Source organism: Amphibalanus amphitrite, unplaced genomic scaffold, assembly GCF_019059575.1.
Source record: "Amphibalanus amphitrite isolate SeventyFive unplaced genomic scaffold, NRLGWU_Aamphi_draft 000213F_arrow, whole genome shotgun sequence".
NCBI classification, from domain to species: Eukaryota; Metazoa; Arthropoda; class Thecostraca; order Balanomorpha; family Balanidae; genus Amphibalanus; species Amphibalanus amphitrite.
Window position 1 is genome coordinate 55,418 of NW_024881708.1, and position 20,794 is coordinate 76,211.

General features: G+C 50.1%; 1 protein-coding gene across 3 annotated transcripts in view; it reads left to right on the forward strand.

Annotated features, from left to right (window-relative positions):
• LOC122385279 (nephrin-like) overlaps positions 1–19,064 on the forward strand; it is a 58,274-nt gene extending 39,210 nt beyond the window's left edge. Inside the window, exons 8-17 of one of the 3 annotated variants that reach the window (XM_043373423.1) lie at positions 2,504–2,648; positions 3,888–4,018; positions 4,329–4,488; positions 11,089–11,245; positions 11,655–11,791; positions 13,009–13,329; positions 15,007–15,264; positions 16,069–16,211; positions 17,292–17,838; positions 18,255–19,064. In XM_043373423.1, the coding sequence (XP_043229358.1) occupies positions 2,504–2,648; positions 3,888–4,018; positions 4,329–4,488; positions 11,089–11,245; positions 11,655–11,791; positions 13,009–13,329; positions 15,007–15,264; positions 16,069–16,211; positions 17,292–17,480 (1,641 nt within the window). In that variant the 3' untranslated portion in view covers positions 17,481–17,838; positions 18,255–19,064. The remainder of the gene's footprint in view (positions 1–2,503; positions 2,649–3,887; positions 4,019–4,328; positions 4,489–11,088; positions 11,246–11,654; positions 11,792–13,008; positions 13,330–15,006; positions 15,265–16,068; positions 16,212–17,291; positions 17,839–18,254) is intronic. The other 2 variants (XM_043373424.1, XM_043373425.1) reach the window with 2 other exon arrangements.
• Positions 19,065–20,794: the final 1,730 nt, after the last annotated feature.

Below are 20,794 nucleotides of genomic sequence, written 5' to 3' on the forward strand. Positions count from 1 at the left end.
TATGTAGTCTACGGAAGAAACAACAAACCTAGCCGACATTGGCGGGAAGTATCATATCTTGCAATTTCGACTGATGTCAAATACATTAATTTACACACTTGTTGTTACTTTTACTGCCCGGATTATAACTACACTGGGTGCGGAGATGACGCGTATATCGGATGACTGTCCTGTCGGTAGGTATACAGAGATCTTTCGAGTGCCGAGTGGGCCCCGGTGCTGGATGGTCTCCTCTATCTTTGCCACGTGCCGCTCGCTAATGAACACATCGACCCGGCTCTAGAAGTGGAGGGTAGGGGATAGGGGGTTGGGGGTAGGGTGCAGTCGACGTTGAAGGGTGTCGGCCGTGGCATGTGTCCGTCCGTTTTGGATTAATTATAATAAAAATAAAACGTTTTCTAAACAGGTATTGTGCGGGTAATGCAGCTATGGAAATGAGTAGAAAATTATTGTACCGGGAAATGTCACCCTATTTTCCAAATAGGTAACAGCGATTTGCTCACTTCCGAAAGGAAACTTCTATCATGTAAAAGAAATGCCAAGCACGCGGATATTTTGAATCACGTCCACATTCCAACTAATCCTTGGCCGTGGGCGTGCAGCTAAAGCCTCGACTGTGATAGATCTTCAGAAGATATATTGAATTCTGGAAGCTTTGGCACCAAAACTGCATCCTAATCGGATCAGTGGTACGATAATTCGACTAATACTCCCTGTGGCCCGCCACCTCGTGCATAACCAATGTCGGATTTGAAACGCCTCTACATACTCTGCATACATTCATATTACGTCCAACGGTAAATTAGCTTTGAGCTTTGCTGCTTGGCTACAAAGCATAGCCCCGCGTTGGCGCGGGGCCTGAATATATTTGCCGAAGCCATCAAGAATGAAAGTTGCTCGTTGGTTGGGCGTCCCATGGGCGGCATAGGCAGTCGCTGACGTGATTTTCGCCAGCCAGAAAGCTGGGGAATTTCTGTGGTCCTAGGAAACACTGGATGGCTGGCTGACTGTGCAAAGTTGCGGGGCCAGAAAATACTACATATTCGTATACACCATATAGCACTTAACCCTATTAGTGGCAGGGGGGGGTTGTTTTCATCCACCCCTCAGGTTTTTTGGGAATATCTCCGAAACCGCTGAAGCTACGATGCTGAAATTTTCTGACTTTTCCTAAAACTAAATTGGGCACATTCCCTGAAAATTTCAAGTCCATAACTTTACCAAGGGCGGCTCCAGAGCACTGGGAATTGGGGGGTCCTATTCGTGAAGCGAGTCATTTGGGCGATGATCACGATGCTGATGTATTATAACTGTATGCACCAGTTTTATCATGTGATAACATATACAAAGTTATTGTGCATCCTCTTTTGACACGTTTTTGCTATAATAGGCGGATCCAGGCGTCCAAAAAGGGGGGTTATGTTTTACCTCCCAACATAGGTGCCCTGACACCGCCTATGCATGACCAATACAATTGTAGTCGTTCTCTCATAAGAAAATTGTAACATAACAAGACCATTACCACCCTTTTAGAAACAGTACCAACAAAAACCTTATTTGCTATACTTTTTGTGTACCCCCAATCTCAATGATCTGTATCCGCCTATGATTTTTGAAAATGCATATTTTTAGGATCCATGTGAATTCCTGGTTCATTCTTTATCGATCGGCAAAAGTTGCGTTAAGATTGGTTCAGAAACCTGGCCGTGATAAGCAGTCTAAAATGTATCTGCAATTTGCCCGTTTTTACCCCCCTCAACCCCCCTTTTGACATTTTCTTAATTTTTTTTTTAGAAATGTAGATCACGTTGAGCGAAGTCGAATGCCGTTTGAATTTTGAAAATCGGCCCGTTAGATCTCGAGATATCAAGGGGGGGTCGTAAACAGCCCCCCCCTGCCACTAATAGGGGTAGCCAGGAGCCTGCCACTAATAGGGTTAAGTGACATACCAATTTGTATACTTCAATCACCGTAGCTATAACTTACATCACCAATAACACCATAGGTAAATGAACTGCTCACGCCACAAGTGGCTCATGAGTAATAAAACTGCGGTACGTACTCAACCTGTAATTATTCCAATGATGATGAGGCCATCTATGAAATGAATGTAATGCTACGCTCGGTGTACAATTTGAATAAGGAATATGGCTTGGCTATGAATTGGGTAGAATGAGAGTCGTATTGCAATGCAAATACAGTGTCATAGTTTGAATTAAAGCCTCTGTAATTCACGAATTCCAATGCGTTTTATGGATGTGTAGGGGCGATGAAAGCCTTAAATACTTCATAAGTCGCAACCACATGAGTTTGCTAGCAAGTTTTTTATATTAATTTATACTCAACTATCTTGGAAATTTCCGACAATGGCTTCCATGCTGAGTAAGGAGGCATCGCTTCCTTATTTTAGCCAATGCCTTGTTAATACCAAGGTGGGCCGCCATGCAATACCACGGCTAATAATGCATATTTTCTAACCAATAACACGATATTTTCATTACAGACGTCTCTGGACGGCAACGAGACGACGAGCGTGCTGTCACTGAACGCCAGCCGCGAGCACAACGGCAAACACCTGACGTGTCGCGTCACCAACCCCGAGATGGACTCCACCGGCATGGAGGACGCCTGGAGAATCACCGTCAAATGTACGACATACTTAAAGGAAATAGTTCACTTTTTAACATGGGTTTTGAACTGGAATAGCAGTTCCGTAGCTTGGGCTGAGACGAGCATAAATCAGGAGCTTTTACAGCCCAACGATCACCCTAGGCAAAGATATTCTATTTCTCGTCCCGAAAAAGGTGTCTTGCGTTGAGGATGTGTGCCTTGCATATATTTCCATCCAGTATGAAAAGAGCATGGGTCCCGAAAATTCTTCAGAAACTAGAGCAATTATCTACGAGAACTCTAGAAAAATTCTCGTACTGATCAATTAGGATATTCAGGGGAACATTATCAGATCGAGCAGATCGCCCAAATGCCGGTGGCTGCGATAATTTCTCTGTTTCTGAAGAATTTTCGGGACCCATGCTCTTTTCATACTGGATCGCGTGTGCCTTACAGAAACTGAAAAGTTCTTCCTATATCAAAATATAGAAAATAATATTTTGTTATAAGAAGGTTTTATTTTCTTTGTTGATTATTTTGAACATAAAAAATCATAAATCCGTTGCAAAAAAAAATAATTTCGTGAAAGTGAACTATTTCCTTTAACTAGAGGTTTTCTACATTCGAGCTATGTATGATGTATATGGTTGCTGACAATTAGACGGTTTATGTCGTGTGGTTGCTTAGAAGAGGCATTTGTTTCTCAAATGACTGAAGTTCACGGCTAAGGCTCATTCGCTTTCAATCTAAATGGCATGCCTACTTTGATTTTCCGAGTTTATGTTGACATATTCTGCTAGGATACTTTCACGCTCGCTCGTTTACCCTCCCTCTTTGAAAATGTTGTAATACCACTTTCCTCCACATTACCTTGAAGTGCATCGTGACTCATTTTCATGCAAGCATCCACGGTTCTTCCGCTGACAATGCCAGCTTCTGTCCTTCTGCATGGAGTGCCTTATTGACGATTACGATATTGTTCACATAATTTATTGATTTGGGTAACTGTGCAGGTAACATGGCTAACCGGCAAGACAGTTGACCTGCGGTAATTTGATAGGCTGACGGATCGATGCCATTTTAGAATTGACAGAATACCAAAGGTCTATGACATTTTGACAAATTAACCAGACAGTTGACCTGTGCCTTGTTGATAAACCACCATGACAGGTAACCCATAACATAGTGACAGCTGACCTCTGCCATAGTGACCTACCGGTTTGACATGTGGTCATGTTGACAGACGGTCTGACACATGACCTGTGACATGTTGACAGATCCCCCAGAGGTCAGTCTGACTGTTGGAAAGCCGATCAACCCTGCCGACCTCAGGGAAGGAGATGACGTCTACATGGAGTGCCGGGTCAGAGCCAACCCGACCATTTTCCAAATCGAGTGGCTTCATGACGTAAGTTCGCCTCGGGCAATCATAAATTCAAAGTAAACATTATCATATAGCTTGATTGCGTTATGTAAAGCGCGTGGGAAGTGATCTCAAACGTCCTATCAAACAAGTAGAAATAGCATAATAAAACTTGGCAACAAACCAATAAGCGAATTATGAATCAAGGCAATTTTCTCCTGGCTATAGCTGGTATTCATAGGGTTCATTTTCATTTACCTGCTTAGAATGAAACCGTTTTCAATTATCTCTCATGCGAGAACCAGCATGCGCTTCTAATTAACAGGCGTGTACGCTCCTGTCACTCTTCCCTCAGGGCCACGTTCTTCAGCCAAACCAACGGGAGGGCATCGTCATGAGCAACATGTCTCTGGTGCTGCAGCGTCTGACCCGACACAGGTCGGGTCACTACGTGTGCCGCGTGGCCAACAGTGAGGGCGAGAACGTCAGTAACCCCGTCCAGCTCAGCATACAGCGTGAGTGGCGAGTGTGGGGAGAGGGAGGGAGAGAAAGAGAGAGAGAGAGAGAGGGGGGGAGAGAGAGAGTGTGTGGGAGTGAGTGTGTGAGTGAGTGTGAGAGAGAGAAAGAAAGGGTGAAAGAGAGAGAGAGGGTGAAAGAGAGAGAGAGAGAGAGAGAGAGAGAGAGAGAGGGTGAGAGAGAGAGAGGGTGAGAGAGAGAGAGAGCGAGAGGGTGAGAGAGAGAGAGAGGGTGAGAGAAAGTGAGGGAGGGAGGGAGGGAGGGAGGGAGGGAGTGAGAGACAGAGACCCGTCCACTTCTGCAAATAACACAGTGTGGGTGCCAGGTTTTCCCGCGTTGGCGCGACGTGTGGCCACTCTGGGTTATTTTTATGTCTGGTGTAAAACCTCACCCGTAGTATTTACAGGCGTGGATATAAATGAAAAATGTTATCCGTTGTTCGTAGAACCTATGATTCGGTGATGAACATTTCTGCACCAGATACAATTATTGAATGGTGTGAAACGTTTTTTTGAGCATGATTATGATTATAATGGAAATCAGATGGATTAGTAACCTTTTGCTCATAACTAATGTAAGCCAAAAACAAATCCAAAATATATTAAGATACAATTACAAGACACAATTATTCTTTAAAATCTCATGTCGTACGAACTATGCCACGAAAATTATTCACAATGTGTCGTATCAGTCTAATCCGTAACAATATTTAACCACCTAACCTTTAATTAAAGCATCCGGTGCTTCCCCCCTTGAACTTCAAACATCAATCCACAAATCCTATTTCACCGCCGTCTCCGGATTCCGATGTATTCTCACAAACTCGCGGTGCAAAACACTAGGGCACTGTCGTGCTGTGCGGCCGGGCGGAGCCTCTCGACTGCTGGCTCTGACTGGAGCCGAGCAGGGTGCGGCCGCCTCACACTCGTATTACCGGGGGCCCGATGCCGAGCCTCGGACACCCGATGCACTAGGTACTCGATACACTACACATTCCCCCCTCTCGCAAAAAAAGGAACAGCATCACTGCGACACGTAGTAGTCCGGTCGTCTACAGACACGGTCGCTTCGCCTGGGACGCTGCACGCTCACATCGGCGGCGTCCGGCGACGGCTCGCAAGCTGTCTCGGTCGACGGGCGAGAAGCAGCGGCGAGCGAGGTCAGCGGGCCAGCGGCGTCGGCCTCGGAAGTCGTGGCGGTCGACGTGGTCTCGCCGGGCCCAGCGGGGGAGATGCGGAGGGAGACGCCGGCGCGTATGGGAGACGGGCCAGATGGGCGGCGTTCCAGGTCCGGCCGTCAGCCAGACGGTACGTTGCGGGACCGACGCGCCCAGTGACTCGCACCGGAGACGTGAACCGACAGGACGTCTTCGAGCGGTGTCCCTGCCGTCTCACGCAGACGTAGTCGCCCTCAGTGATGCGCGGCGTCGTCACGCCACGGCGGCGGTCGTAGGACCTCTTGTTGGACTGCTGTCGGCGTCGAACTCGAGACGCCACACTGTCGGCTCCTGGTGTTGACGGCTGAATGACAGGCAGGTTCAGCCTCATCTGTCGTCCATGCAGGAGCTCTGACGGTGACTTCCCAGTTGTCGTGTGTGGGGTGGCTCGATACACTGCCAGGCTCTTGCGTACCTCGTCAATGAACGCTGCTGGTGGACAGTCTGTGATCCACGACTTGAACGTTTTGTTGAAGCGCTCTACGGCGGAGTTGCCTCTAGGCCAGTAGACGGACGATTTGGTGTGCTTCACCCCTCGGGCGGCCAGATACGCAGTGAACTCCCTGCTCGTGAACTGGGGCCCATTGTCCGTCACGATCTCGTCGGGATAGCCCTCTTTGGCCCACACAGTTGACAAGAACTTGATGACGTCTTCAGTCTCAGTCGATGACGTCAGGCAGACTTCCGCCCATTTGCTTCTGTAGTCAATCAGAGTGATGGCGTAACGGGCAGTCGCTGGTGCTCCGTTGATTGGACCAACGATATCCATTCCCAGTTTCGACCAGGCGCGGTCCGGCAGGTCGACTGGCTGCATGGGCGCAGGGCGTGCGCGCTGGGAGAGGACTGCGTCGCTGTGCTGGCAGCGCTCGCAACTTCGGCACAGCTCCTCCACCTCACGGTTGATGCCGGGCCACCACGCCAGATTCCGCAGCGCCTGTTTCATGCGGACGATTCCGTCGTGCGCGCTGTGCGCCAGCTCCAGGTATCTGCGGCGGAGCTGAACGGGCACAACAACTTGTTGGGCTCCTCTCAGGATGACATCGTCGTTGCGCACCCACAACTCGTGTCTCATCTTGAAGTACGGCTGGACTTCAACCGGGCAGGCCTTGGCGTTGCTCGGCCAGCCGCGCTTGATCTGATGACGCAGCTGCTGCAGCTCAGGATCAGCAGCTGACGCGGTGCGGACGTCTTGCTCGGTCAGCACGCTCCCTTCATCTGTCAGAAGAGCGATCACCTCTTCTTCAGCGGAGCTGTCTTCATGCAGGTCCGCTTCTTCGGCAGGAACTGGCATCCTGGAGAGGGCGTCTGCTGCAGGAGTTAGGTTCCGGCCAGGCACGTACTGGACTGTGTACGCATACGGCAGCAGGCGTGCCTGCCAGCGCGCGATCCTCGCGCCCGCTCTCCCCGAGAAGCTGGGCGAGAGCAGTGTCTGCAGCGCCGAATGATCTGTGCGGAGAGTGAACGGACGTCCCCACAGATACAGTTTCCAGTGTTCCACGGCGAGAACAGCGCTCAGTGCTTCCAGCTCAGACACTGAGTAGCGCTGCTCGGTAGGGGTGAACGCCCGAGACCAGAACGCTACGGCGTTTTCTTCTCCATCGGCGCTCAGCTGCGTGAGTACAGCTCCAGCGCCCTTGCCGCTGCCGTCGGACGTGACGAATGTAGGCAGGCTCTGGTCGAACGGCTTCAGTGTCGGGCTTGCAGCTATCTTCAGCTTGACCTCGCTGAAAGCTCGGTTCGCTGTGTCGTCCCAGACGAACTTGGTGCCCTTCTTCAGCAGCCGGTACAGTGGATGGACGGTCTCGGCGTACCCAGGGACGAACCTGAGAAACCATCCACACATCCCCAGGAACGACTTCAGCTCCTTGGCGTTCTCCGGCGGTGGTGCGTCAGTCACGGCCTTGATCTGTGACTGCAGTGGTGTGACTCCCGACGCAGACAGCGTGAAGCCACAGAAGTCGACAGCTGCTTTGCTGAACACAGACTTCTCTCTGTTGACTGTCAAGTTGGCCTCCTTCAGTCGGGCCATGACGCGCCGAAGACGGTCGTCGTGTTCTTCCTGTGACACTCCCACGACCGCGACGTCGTCCATGTAGCGAACACATCCCGGGATGCCGTCCAGCAGGTTGCCCAGCAATCTCTGGAACGCAGATCCTGCCGAGACCAGACCAAACGGAACCCTCGTGAACCGTCGTAGGCCTCGGTGAGTCAGGAACGTAGTGAGCTGACGGGAAGCAGGCTCCAGCTCCAGCTGATGGTATGCGCTCTGCAGGTCGATAACTGTGAAGATGTTGCCCTTCAGCTGGTCTTGGAGCTCCTCTGCCGTCGGCAGGGGATGAACTTCGGCGATGACCTGTCGATTCAGGTCCCTGAGATCCACGCAGATGCGCAGCTTCCCGTTCCTTTTCCTGCTGACGACCATCGGGTGAACCCAGTCGCTGACTTCGACCGGTTCGATGACTCCTTCCTCCTGGAGTCGGTCCAGCTCGCGGCTGACCTCTTCACGAACAGCATACGGAAGTCGGCGGAGCTTGTGACGCACCGGTACAGCATCAGGACGGAGAACAATCCTGTGCTGGTAGCCACGGACTGTCGTCAGTGAGCATATCTCGCCAGGGTCGGGCTGAGACGGTGGCGGTTCCGGGACTTCTGCGCTCCCAGTGACCGCCAGCTGATCGATTGCCCCACTCGCGGGGTGCAGGTTTACGTCCAACTGCTTCAGCAGGTCCAGTCCCATGACGGCTTCTTCACCGTCGGAATCTATGATGAAGAACTCTGCGTTGGCTCGCCGTCCACGGTAGGTCACCAGCGCTGGCAGCGTGCCAAGCACTTGAAGCTGGTGTCGACCAAAACCGAACAGACGAGCAGACGTTCTATTGAGACGACTGCCTTTGAAGAGACGTCTGGCGATGCCGAGTCCTAAAGCGGACACCGTGGCACCCGTGTCAACTTGCAGATTCACGGTCTGCGTGATACCTGGTACCTCCATCTGTACTTCGCACATCATCTTATCGGTATTTGGTACGGCGCAGCAGAGAACAGTCAGCTCGTGACACCTTCTGTCGTCGTTCCGTTCACCAGACCAGCAGACCACGGCAAAGTGACCCGTCCGCCCACACTGCCTGCACGTGGCCCCGGTAGCGGGACACCGACCGCGCTCATTGTGCTGGCGCCGACCGCAGCTGGGGCACGTGTCCGGTTGCAGCTGGGCAGGTCCGGGGCGACGGTCGGCTTGCAACTGGGCAGGGGCGGGGCGGCGGTCGTCTTGCCGCCGGGCGGGTCGCCAGGGCCGGCGCCCGCGGCGCTGACGAGCGTCAGATATCTGATGCAGTGACTGCGCTCCGTCGGCGGCGGGCCGCGCCGGCCCGGCCATGGCGGTCGCCTCGCGTCGGGATCGCTCGAATGCCTCGGCGATCTCCAGAACGCGGTCCAGGGTCAGGCCCTTATCCTGCAGAAAACGCTCGCGGAGAATCGGATGCACTGTTGCTTCCACGACTTGGTCACGTATCATGGCGTCTGTCATTTGTCCAAACGAGCAGTTTACTGCCAGGCGGCGCAGCGCCGCCACGTAGTCGGCCGTCGGCTCGTGCGACTCTTGCCGTCGCTGCCGGAAGAAGAACCGCTCCGCGATCACGTTGACCTGAGGTTCATAAAACTCGGCGAGCTGCCGCTCAGCCGCATGGAACTCGTCTTCGTCTTCTCTCCTCAGCTGGACCGGTAGGGTACGGTACACCCGTTGCGCCTCGGCGCCGACACAGTGCAGAAGGAGAGCCGTCTTCCTCTCCGTGCTGTAGGCCTCACCTCCCAGGGCAGTCAGGTAGTTGTGGAAACTGAAAATCCAGTCACTCCAGGGCAGTGCTGGTTTTCCTGGTCTCGCCAGGAACGGAGTTGGCGGCGACACCCCCTCGACGTTCATCGTCGGTAGTATTCAGGATCTCATCCTCGTCGCCAGATGTAGTGTTCACCGCCGTCTCCGGATTCCGATGTATTCTCACAATACAGGACTGCTTTGAGGATTCCGGTTGTCCATCATAATAATCTGTACCATGCCTTTGCTTTCTCATATTTCATTGCGCCAACAACGTGCACTGAAATGCTAGTTTCCTACCCTAGCCCGGTCGGGCCCGGGGGTAATCCCAACCACCGCAGCCCGGGGGGGGGGGCGTTTTTCGCCCCCCCCCCTGTCTAACTCCGTAAATAAGGGAGATACGGAAACAAAAGCGATACCAAACGAAAGGTCCTTACGAGACGATTCTAATGCACCTAAAATTTTTGACCTCAGGTCAATTTTCAAGGTCAGGGGTCAAGGTCAAAGGCAAAAACCGCCACATGTGTAGTGATCTCAAAGTAAGCCTTCTAGAGAACGGCAGGCTGCATCAAACCGGCAAAATTGGCTGTCAAACGAAAGAAGAGAATCTGAGGATTCTGAAAATGTGCTCAAAGTGAAAGGTCAAGGTCAAGGTCACGCTCAAAATTGACCTCAAACTTGGCACTTTTTCGCATATCTTGCGTGCTAACTTCCAAGATGTTTTGAAATGTTTTGAGGCTTATCAGTTCCCTATTTGTGGTTCATCTTACGATACAAAGCTGCTCAAAGGTCAAGGTCACAGAAGAGTATCCCTGCTAGAGGCTATTTCACTGATTCAAGTTAGTAATAATAAATAAGACAATTTTGCAATCCGGAAGCTCTAAATGAAGGCTTAGAGGAAAATAGATGCCAGATTCGTGATCAGCGGGTACAAATCCATCATAAACGACCTTTCATGTGTCAAGGTCAATCAGAGGTCATTCGAGGTCACATGAGGTCAACATAAAATTTGACCTTTTCCGAACAAAATATATATGATTCGACGCGGCTTGACAAGGCGAATGCGATGGTACCACTGCCGTAGCTCTAGGACCATTTTTGTCGAAGTTATTTGCGAAAAACTAAAACAACATTTCGGGGTCGTTGACCTGACCTCTGACCTCAGGTCACCAAAACTATTTTTCTATTTTTCTCTATGTCAAACGCTACACAACCATGCTCGTAAGTTGTCTTTATCTCTAAAACTCTATTTTTAGCAGCTATTTGAAGTTTGCGTCTGTGACGCCGAAGGTTGCCGTGCAGGGGTCTAGAAAAATGGACCTTGTGACGTCATCAAGGGGGCCAGGTCCAAATTTTTTACTTCAAAAGATGTCAAATTGATGGGAGAAAAGTTACTGAAAGTTTCGCCTTCCTATCCCTAAGCGTTCGGGAGCTATCGCAAATATTCGCCAGGGGGGGGGGGGGCGAAAAACGCCCCCGGGCCCGCGAGGGCTAGTGTATGCACTATGCAGTGTTGTTGTGTTGTCGCTATTTAGGCCATCTCTCTGACCGCACATCTGCTCTGTTCTGCCGCAGACGCTCCTGCCTGTCTGACCAACCAGAGGCGCCAGTACCACGTGGCCAAGTACGAGCAGGTCACTGTACCCTGTCAGGTGGACGCGAACCCTGCCAGCGTCAAATTCCAGTGGAAGCTCAACAACTCAGCCGAGTTTGTTCAGATCGCCTCAGATAGGTGAGACGGCAATGGATCACGTGAGCTCACGCTGTGCACTTTTTGCAGCGCGAATTTGTTCATCTGTCTGTGCTGACGTTTTATGTAACAAATCCCTTCATACAAATGAATCTGATTATTCACACAAACAGGATCCATGCAGGGTTATTGCTTGAACATGCATGGGTTTATGAGGACGTGTCAGTGTGTTATGTTACGGTGAAGCCATCAACCACAATGAATGTAACTATTACATGCATTTATATGGTATAAATTACCCGCATAGTAAGGGAGCGTATATTGTATAACCCACCTAAATATCACAATAGAACATGAATATTTTATTTTCACTGCATACAATGCAGCCGCAGTACCTTACAGCACGCCTATCCACCACAACTGACCTCTCCCGTTCCTCTGCTGCCCGCAGGATCCACACGAGCGGGACGGTGAGTGAGCTGACCATGACGCCGTCCGGTGACGAGGACTTCGGCACGCTCATCTGCACCAGCTACAACGACATCGGGCAGCAGCTGGAGCCCTGTCTCTTCGACATCATACCCATCGGTGAGCTAGCTGAGGCGTATGACATGTTATGTTATGTGTCCCTGCTTTCTTTTTGTCATCCTCCCTCCCTCTCCCTCTCTCCCTCTCTCTCTCTCCCTCTCTCTCCTTCTGTCTCTTTCCTTCTCTCTCTATTTCTCTCTCTCCATCTCTCTCCATTTCTCTCACCGAAGAGATACATTGATGCGTAGGTAGCTGTCAACAACATTGAAACAATGCCTTTGGCGAATTATTCTAGACGAGATTACGACAGGTGTCGGGTAGGTACTGGAGGTGGCTAGATAAAGGTCCAGGTGCATCCCGATACACTCATGATTATTGTGCGTTACGGTAAAGCGTTTCAGAAGCTCTGTTAGAAAGAACTAGTTATAATACATACCTACATCTTACGCATCGCTCATAAGAAAGGAAAATTTTCCTGATAGACGTATAATGATTGTTTTGCTGCATGCAAATATGAAATTCGGCTTTCTAAAATATTTCTTTGAAATACGAATGGCGCTTTCCATGTGTACTTCCTTTTACCAAGATGTCAATATAATAAGAGTGCTGAGAGCAGAGTTTAACTCCTCAACGGCCCTCTCAATGTCACAATCGCAGATGTATGTTGAGGAAACGCTGATTGATAAATATGTACAAAAACAATAACCTGTGGCTTAACATCATATAGGCAATATGGCCGAGCTCGAGACTTTGATCCTGAGATTATATAATGCATCCACAAAGCGCCCTTCTATGTATTCTAGTCCACTTGGGCTTACCATTTCAAGTTCAGAGAATTCCTGAAATGAAAAGGCCGGGTGTGTCATAGTTGGAACACTTTGCCACGGGTGATAACAGAAATGTCAAGGTATAATAAAAGGATTCCAGCTAGCAACGGCAAGCCACAATGAACTTTACCGTTGACATGTTTCTGCTCTCTGGATAAACGAGGAGGCTAGAGCTAGTGACTACAACAGGCCTTCACAACGCGGTCTTAAGCGTAATTGTTTGTCCTTAGTGTATGATACTTCACTACCCTTTTGTCTGTCTGTCTGTCTGTCTATCTGTCTGCCTGTCTGTCTGTGTTTCTGTTCTCTCTCACTCTGACCCAGTCGCCGCCTTGTGACTGACCTGGTCTCCGGTCTCTGGTCTCTGGTCTGTCACTGCCTCGGCCAGCTCACGGTGCGGTCAGGACTCAGGACCGTCGCTCGCGCACGCTAACTAACGCCCTCCGACAGCGAACCCGGTCGGTCCGCCGGAGCCGCCCTCCGACTGCGCCATCCGAAACCGCACCCAGGCATCGCTGCACATCGGCTGCACGGCCGGCGCGGCCGGCGGCTACCCGCAGACCTTCCACCTGGAGGCGTACCAGGCGCGCACACAGGTGCTGCTCTCCAACCTGAGCAGCGAACAGGCCGAGTTTGTGCTGGGCAGCCTCGGGCCCGGCGAGGAGGTGGTGGTGCATGTGTACGCGGTGTCGGAGCGCGGCAAGAGCGGGCTCGTCACACTCGAGGCCGACACGCTCAGCGCGGACATGGCCGAGCTGAAACCACGCCAAGGTCAGTCTCCGAAACCGGCGCCGCTCCGCTGTCGCTGCTCAGCATGCTACCGCTTGGCCGTGCTTCTTTTTGTTTTGCTTTTTGTCGCTTGCTTGCTCCTTTCTCGGGAAATTTACTATCGGTGATGACTGCAGCTTGACGTTTTCGTCGTGGGAGTGTCGTTTATTCTTATTGGATTGGCGGCGTTTTTGGCCGCCGTCCATTTTCAGTTTGTTCTGCCTGCAGAGGGGTGATTCGGAACGGGGCCGATCGCTGACGCGTGCCACGTTATTGAGTGGTACGGCGGCGCGTAAAAAGCGTCCGACTGCCGCGCTAGGCGTCATCGGAGATGTGTCACTCTCCGTGCAGCAACTGACACAACCTGACACACGTCGGGTCGAACTGTCAACCAATAGCGACAAAAATGTTTGGCAGGCACTGCAGCTAAAAATAAATAGTGTAGTCCATTATCTGATCGTTTGCTGCTCTTGATTGTGCCTTTATGATATTTATTTTGTACAGTGACGCACGAACCTCAACAAATGTCATAAAATGCCAATCGTAAAGATATTTCGATTTTATGGAAGTACTATTATTTTTCTTCTCACTTTCATTCATTTAAACATGTTAAGCGCTATCGACAATCACCTTTTTCAAAAATTTTGAAAAGGCACCTTACAGTCACATGCCTTTGGAAAAAAAAAACTGAGATCGGGCCAAAACATTACCATTAGGGTGCAGTTATGGCTATGAAAGATATTGGTGAAATTGGAACCAGCACGCACACCATCATGTAAAAAGTTTTGAGAATTTGGTTGCGTATCATTTGGGTCTTATTTTACCCATCTATTTAAGTTTTGTTTTGAATGGCGATATGCTGCCCTGTCCTCATTCGTTTCAATTCCTCCCCATTAGCATGAAGTTAAACGTTGTTTATAATACATTTGCGCTGTTTCATGCTCATATGCTGGGCTGCAATACATATCTGACTGATAACGTTTAAGTTGACGTATTTATTTTCTTTTTCATCGTTTATAAGTGACGTAAGTCGTAACGCATGACCTGTATGCATATCATTAACTGGATGTGCGGGTTATTCATGCTGTTGGCTATTTCCCTCATATCCAGGAATGCATTTGTATTGAAGTCGACAGCATCATTCACGCTTACCGCAGGTCTGCATATTGTACGCCGAGGGCTGCATCTAGTTAGGCAAATGTTCCATTTTCGTGGGTTTCTGCGCTCCAGCTGTAGCCGGGCATTGTGTATCCACAGCCACTGTGACACTTGGAGAAACTGCCCGGCCGACCAGAGCATGCCAAATACGTGGCTGGGAAGCCAGGATCGATGCCATGCATATGTCATACCGCGTTTCTTGGTGGCATGCTGAAGTTGGGGGGCTTCTTATGCAGGCCACTGGTCGCATGCATTGACAATACCATTCATTTCAGTCTTGTATTTTTAATTTTTGGATTTATTATGTGAACTATTGGTCAATCCATCAGGCTTCCAATCAAGGCTGCTTATCATGACCATTACAAGGGATACCTTTTTTACTTACTTTCAATCAAGACCCACATCGTTAATCGTCCATACCTCCCAATGTCACTCCAAAGGTCGAACAATTAGGGTGCACGAGGACTGCTGCTCGGTGTATAACTATAATGTGTACTGACTTCGCAGCTCTGTGTCTTACAGAGGACGAGTCGGGCGGCCTTCAGTTCACACCGCTGGTCGGTATCCTGCTGGGGGCCATCATCGCGCTACTGCTGATCGCCGTAGCCGTGGTGCTCACCCTGCGCCGGGTGCGGGCCCGCGAGCTGCGCGCCGCCAGACGCGACACGGAGGAGAGTCGAGAGAAGATGCTCAGCATGCACACCCTGGACAGTGACCGGGTGGGCGACAAGAGCCCCGATGTCGTGCCCTGCACCAGCACGCTGCTCGACAAAAGAAAGGGTCAGTTGTGGGCAGTGGTAGCAGACTTGTACCATTCGGTGTACTTGCCGTTCTCGAGAGACTATCTGTTATGTAGGTATGTACAAGATTAACATTAATTTTCACGACTATCCAGTCAAATGAGATCACGCATTTTTACCACTTTACGCTGTTAAAAAGTGATGAAGTTATCTTGCACTCATAAATAGTTAAATGAGGATAGTTTCCTGAATTGATTTCAGCATCTTTCAGAGAGTGTTTTAGAATTTGAATTTCATGCATTTGACTAGCGGTCTTTCTGATCCTTCATTTGCTAAAATTTGCTCTGGCATCACATCGTCAAGCGCAGCACGCAACGCATTGTATTCCGACATTTCATGCTTATGCTTTTGGCATTCTGTTCTTTTTGATGACATAAAACGCAAAATGAATCCGTGTTGGAATTAATGTTTGTTTGTCGCGGTTACCAGCCGATCACGAGACTACGGCAGACAATAATGAACCATGGCCTTGCCTGGTCATAAATTTCACATCGTTCGGATACATTTTTTGATGTCAGTGCGAGTCGATAGCAAGTCGATAACACAAATTTTCTACGCTTGTGATTTGATTTTTATTGTCGTACCGAATAAAACAGCAGAACGTTCGAAGAGTTCCAGCTAAATGAGCGTAATTAAATAACCCTGAGCTCATCCCACTAACCACTAAATTGCTTTTGTGGAAGGCACGCGGCTCACCCTGCTATGTGGGCTGGAGCTCACCAGTTGACTGTATAAAGGACATGTTTCTAAACCTACTAACACGGTCGGACTGGGTGTGTTTCAGGTGGCGGTTCTCACTATGAGTCGAGGCGCTCCAAGCCTCCGGGATATGCGGGAATGCCCAGCATATCGGAGACGATCTCTATCGCTCCCAACAGCAGTCTGCCGCGGAGAATGACCCCGCTGGAGTACCTCGACCCCCGATTAGTGAGTAACTACCCACCGAGACGTACTAACTAACTCAACTGCTGTATCTCGACCCCCGATTAGTGATTAACTACCCACCGAGACGTATTAACTAACTCAACTGCTGTATCTCGACCCCCGATCAGTGAGTAACTACCTACGGAGACGTACTAATTAACACACTGGAGTATTTTGACCCCCGATTAGTGAGGAGTTACCTGCCAAGACGTACGAACGCCAGTTACTGGACTACCTACAGGCCGACCGTAGATCAGAGTTTTCGAGGAGTAATCAGAGTGTTGTGCACTTAACGAGCTAGTTTGACGTAGCTGGCATTTAGATGATTAACTTAACCGTTTCTTATAAGTATCCGTTTGTGTGTTTCTAACCAGGCCTAAACCTAGGTACCACAAAATGACACTAACACTGGTGACTAATTTTCGTTTTAAAGCATTAGAACATCTAAATCATTCATCGTTGATGCCCACCCGGTCAGTTTTCTCTGTTTAAAGCCGCCACAATAGTCTGTATTTGTGGTCCGTTTGCAGGAACATTTCGCTGTGGCATATATCTGTCCTTGATAGTATGCAATATGCATTGTTGGCCGGAACGTTGACGAGCTCGCCACTGTTGTCTCACATTTGCCTCGGTTCCGAGCAAATCACAGCCATTTACTGGAGTCTCACTGTCGGCCGCTGGCGGGCGGGCCTCGCTCTAACAGAGCTCCTATTATACTGTAATGAGATGCGCATTCAAACTAGACAATTCAGCACCCCAACCACCGAGAGCACCGCGGTATCTGCAATGATAAATGCGGCCGTGCGACACAGGCCACCGGGTCGAGCCAGGCCTGTCCTGAAGGTCCCCCGAGGTCACTGGTGAGGTCGCCTCTGCTTGACGATTATCAGAGTCGTGCGAAAGTCGATACATTAACTTACATAACTTGGACGCGCAAATTACAAGCCAACTACCTGCTCGACGCCACCAATTTGGCCATCATTTCGTCGAAATTGTGTCAGAACTGCCGGCGCGTCGCCCTGCGTCCGGCAGTTAGTGGCCGACGAGCACGTGTATCTAACGCCCACCCGTTGCCTGTTTCAGTGCCATACGGATTTGCACACGTTCCCGAAGCCCCCCAGCCCGGACCCATATACCAATCATCGTCTCGTCTCCGAGATTCCCGGCTTTCCCAAGGCGCCCACCCTTTCGCCCGACTTCTATGACTCGATGGAGGCGTCTGAGTCGGACACCAAAGAGCTGGACACCTCGTGGCAGGAGAGCGTTGTGTGACGCTCGCTCGGGAGCGGCGCCGGCGCGGCCTCAGTCGTGTTCCCCGCTGACGTTGGACCGCCCGAGAACGCTGACTGCTGAGTGATGGACTCTCGAGGCAGGGGTCTAGTGCCAACTGCTGGGAGAAGGGCGGTGGCGCGTGCGGTGCCGGCAGTGATGTGTCGGGAACGGACACAGGGACAGTGCTCCAGACAGGGACAGTGCTCCAAACAAGGGCAGTGCGCGGTGGACGGCCGGGGGCCTCAAGAAATACAGCGGGAGACAACGTGCCCAGCGGCTGGGTGCGGGAGCCATCTGGAAGGACACCAATGGCCGGTGAACGAACGGGAACTTCATGAAACTCTGCCTGATTTACCAGGTGAGAATATGGTTGAAGAAGCTCTGTGCCGTGACCTACTGGCTGAGTCTGTGTCGATCGTGCTGTGTGACCTTGATTGACCGACTCTGTGCTGTGCATCGCTCTGCGTTAGACACTTCAGAAGTTGTTAGTAATTTAGCAACATCGTTATATTGCACATTAATTGATTACATCGCACAACTTCATGCATACCATCATGCATCGCAAGGTGCTAAGCGTGCTAGACACATGACTATAATAAAGGGAGTGTTTAATTCTACGAGGATGATTTGTTTCATAATCGATTATGTCTTTGTATTTGATCTCAGTTAATAATGCCTGGGTAGAAGTGTTATTTTATTTTAGAAATCATCAAAAGAACTCAATAAAATTGCTGTTATCTTCGTTATTTTCACTCAATCCTTTCTTTCACACAGGTTCCCGTATCGGAACGGCCCGACAACCTACTAGAGGATGGTTCAGCCGTCACCTGACACCCAGGACTGCCTCCTCTGAGGACCTCTGGCGGCTGATCCGACGTTACTCGTCGTCCCCGGAGGACACGCGATGCCTGTCGTCCTCCCAGAGGATTGGGTTCGTCCTCGTGAGGGCCGTGGCGAGGACTGTGAGTGGCGGGGAGGTGCCCCGGGCGATACTGGCTGTGCACAGTGGGGCGAGAGGACGACTCGGGGCGAAAACTCCCGCTGGGTCGGCTGTGGGGCCGGGGGTATGGTGCTCAGGTCTTTGTTGGTCGGTTCAATGTGTCATTGTTGCTGGACGAATGCCGATTCAAGCGGGCCGTGAAATGTGATAGTGTTTTCTCAGTATACGCTCTGTCAATGTTTTCTAAACTGGGAGGAAGCCTGCGAGGGTTGATTTAGATCGGTGCATTTTTTGTCTTTGTTGCTTGGTGAGCCATTGGATATTGTTAATAATCTCAACATTAACATCATGCTTGGATGTATGTTGTAGCTGTTGCCGTGTAGGATTATTATTCCTCCCGGCAATGTACGAAGTTCTGCGTACGCTGCGGCAGGTTGTATCACTGTGTTCTGTCACAAATATACAAATATTGGATAGAGGCCCACTTACATCCTGTTACTGTGTATGTGTTTGGAGGCTGATTGACAAACATGTCTTTTGTGTGAGTTAAGATGATGATATGACTGTTTGACACGTTGATTGTATGTTTATAAACTGTTCCTGCCAAGCGCTACTCACAATACAAGCTGATTTATGGTAACTAAGTTCCCTTTATTTTCTTGGTAGGTCTTCAAAGGTGTCTGTGCTTTAGATCTAATGCCGATTGAAATGGTAGGTAATGCACCCGAATAGTTGAGAACGTTCTGGAGTTCGCCGGTGATTAGCTCCACATGTCACATACGGCATATGAGCTGTACCTATTGTACGTGCCAATGACCGTGCCATGTGAACGTGCAGTGCGGGGGTGCATATAGGTCGGCCTTTACCCTGTCGTCCAGCATTATTCCAAAATTAGAAGGTCGAATAGGTTAATATGCACAAGGCCAGATATAATAAGCTTCTCCGTTTTTTTTTCTTATTGGGAGGGTTCTAACTTCTAAGAAATGTATATGTTACATATACCAAACTTATTGCACAGGTGTGTATGATACTACGAGTCATTGCACAAAGAGAGATTGGAACCATAAACATCTAGATTTAAATGGTTCATAACTCTAATCGAAAAAGTAAGACCAAGATGAGCGTTTACAAAACCATCACAAATTATTAGTTGCGTGCAGTAGCAAAATGCAAAGAATATGTTGCATGTATGACACATGATATCTACCACGGGAGTAATACATCGGCCTTGCGTGTTTTTATAAGCAAAATTTTCACTCCTCTGTTTCAAACCGGCTTCAGAATGGCACACTTGCTCCTCGAGCATGAAGACGTCGGCCGTCGACGCTCAGGATCCACTGTCATAATGCGCTCAACGTCTGCCGAATTTAGCACGGTCGGCTGCCCAGGCCGGCGCTGTCTCTCAGCTGAACGGATTTCGGCGCCGTTTGACCCGAGAAGCCACGCAGCTCCGTGCCACTTATGCAGATATACGCACATGGCGCCGCGCTGGCCAATTCACTTGACATGCTGATTGTTCCTTATCGTTGAGAGCACAGGCTTTCCATTTGCTTGGGTTACTATCCATAATGCAATTTGGTTGAAACGTATGAGACGAGTGACTATCTCCTATAGAAATCAAACTGCAAGAAGAGCAGGCTATCTTGTGGGTTATCAAATAAGGCGAAGGAAATTACACCTGTTGCACATTAGTACCTTCTATTTTGCAGCACGATACAAGCACGACCCTGACGACATGCGAGTTTGTTTGAGGTCAATGAAGGCCGCCTATTCTATTGACAGCGTGGTCGTTACAGCTCCTCACCTGTTCTTCGGAACAATGTGCCTATGATTAATGTGCTGGAACAGGCAGTAGCGCTCCTATACGGCTGATAATACCAATGTTCCATAATCCATTCTCCATTCACCGGTACGTGAATATGTTACTCGTGTGGTGCCCATTGATAGAGCTCATCGGATGGCATTAGACGCGTGACAAATTTTCCGATGGCTTGTAGCTTACAACAAAATGAAACATATTCATGGGCGGTCAAAGTATAAGTAGAACTGGTAAGCACATCTATATAATAGGCACATTTCAGCCATTTTCGGTGGTCAGACGGTGGATGACCTGCGGCGGGCGGTGGTCAGACGTTGGGCGGTCGGGCAGCAGGCGGCCGGTCCACATTGTGCTCTAGTCAGGAGAACGGCGCCGGCTCAGGACGTGCGGCCGCCGCGCTGCTGGCTATTCTCCAGTGGTCATTTATCAGGGGGTGGACGGCGCCGGCGCTGACCGACCGACAGCGGCCCGCTATTGCCGCCGTGACCTGGCTCAGTGGAACGGCGCTCGGCCGACCCACATTGGAGATGGCAGCGCCGCGCTGGCCGCCGAGTT